Raw genomic sequence first — 751 nt, forward strand, 5'->3', positions numbered from 1 at the left:
ATATACACACAAAACTCCACCAGCCGCTTACATATACACATAAGACTCCAACAGCCGCTTACAGTACCTGGACTCAAGCGCTGCTGACCCACCGGACACTGTGTGGCGTCGCCGCCACAGACTGCGGGCGATACTTCCGTGCTGAACTCGTACGTAGTACCCTGATACTTGACACTATCATGTCCAGGGCCCGTCCCGCTATTGTCCACACCGCTAATACCGGTACCCTCCTCTCCACGGACATCTACCGCGGCCGCAGGCGGATGACGTTTCCCATCCACCAGCGTACTGGCACTCGCACTCGCGTAGATGTGCGTGAGGGCGTGGTGGTAGTCTGGATCACACGCTGTACATAACACCACTGTGGGGGAGCGAGTACACGAGCCTTCGCCTGCGCCCCACCACGTGTGCGATGTAATAGACGGCTGGGGCTCGCTTTGGCTCAGTAGTAGACGAGGATAGATACTGTATTGTCCTGCTTGCGATGCATGCTGCGACACGTTGGGGATGGGGCAGAGATATATAACTAGACTTCATAGGCATGTCGAGAATATTTGTCGATACGTAGTTGGATAGATATGTATAATATATATGTATATATATTTATATATATATATACATATACATACATACACACATACGTACATATATATATATATGTATATATACATATACATATATATATATATATATATATATATATATATATATAGTATATATATACTATAATATATATATATTATTATATAGT

General features: G+C 44.6%; 1 protein-coding gene across 1 annotated transcript; it reads right to left on the reverse strand.

The window, feature by feature from the left end:
* Positions 1-92: 92 nt before the first annotated feature.
* Positions 93-491, reverse strand: SARC_17816 (hypothetical protein; the record flags this gene model as incomplete). The annotated part of the gene is made up of 1 exon (XM_014288096.1): positions 93-491. A coding segment is annotated over one exon (399 nt), but the record flags the coding sequence as incomplete, so codon positions are not given.
* Between the last annotated feature and the right edge of the window lie 260 nt (positions 492-751).

The sequence above is a fragment of the Sphaeroforma arctica genome (genome assembly GCF_001186125.1).
Source record: "Sphaeroforma arctica JP610 unplaced genomic scaffold supercont1.12225, whole genome shotgun sequence".
In the NCBI taxonomy this organism is placed as follows: Eukaryota; class Ichthyosporea; order Ichthyophonida; genus Sphaeroforma; species Sphaeroforma arctica.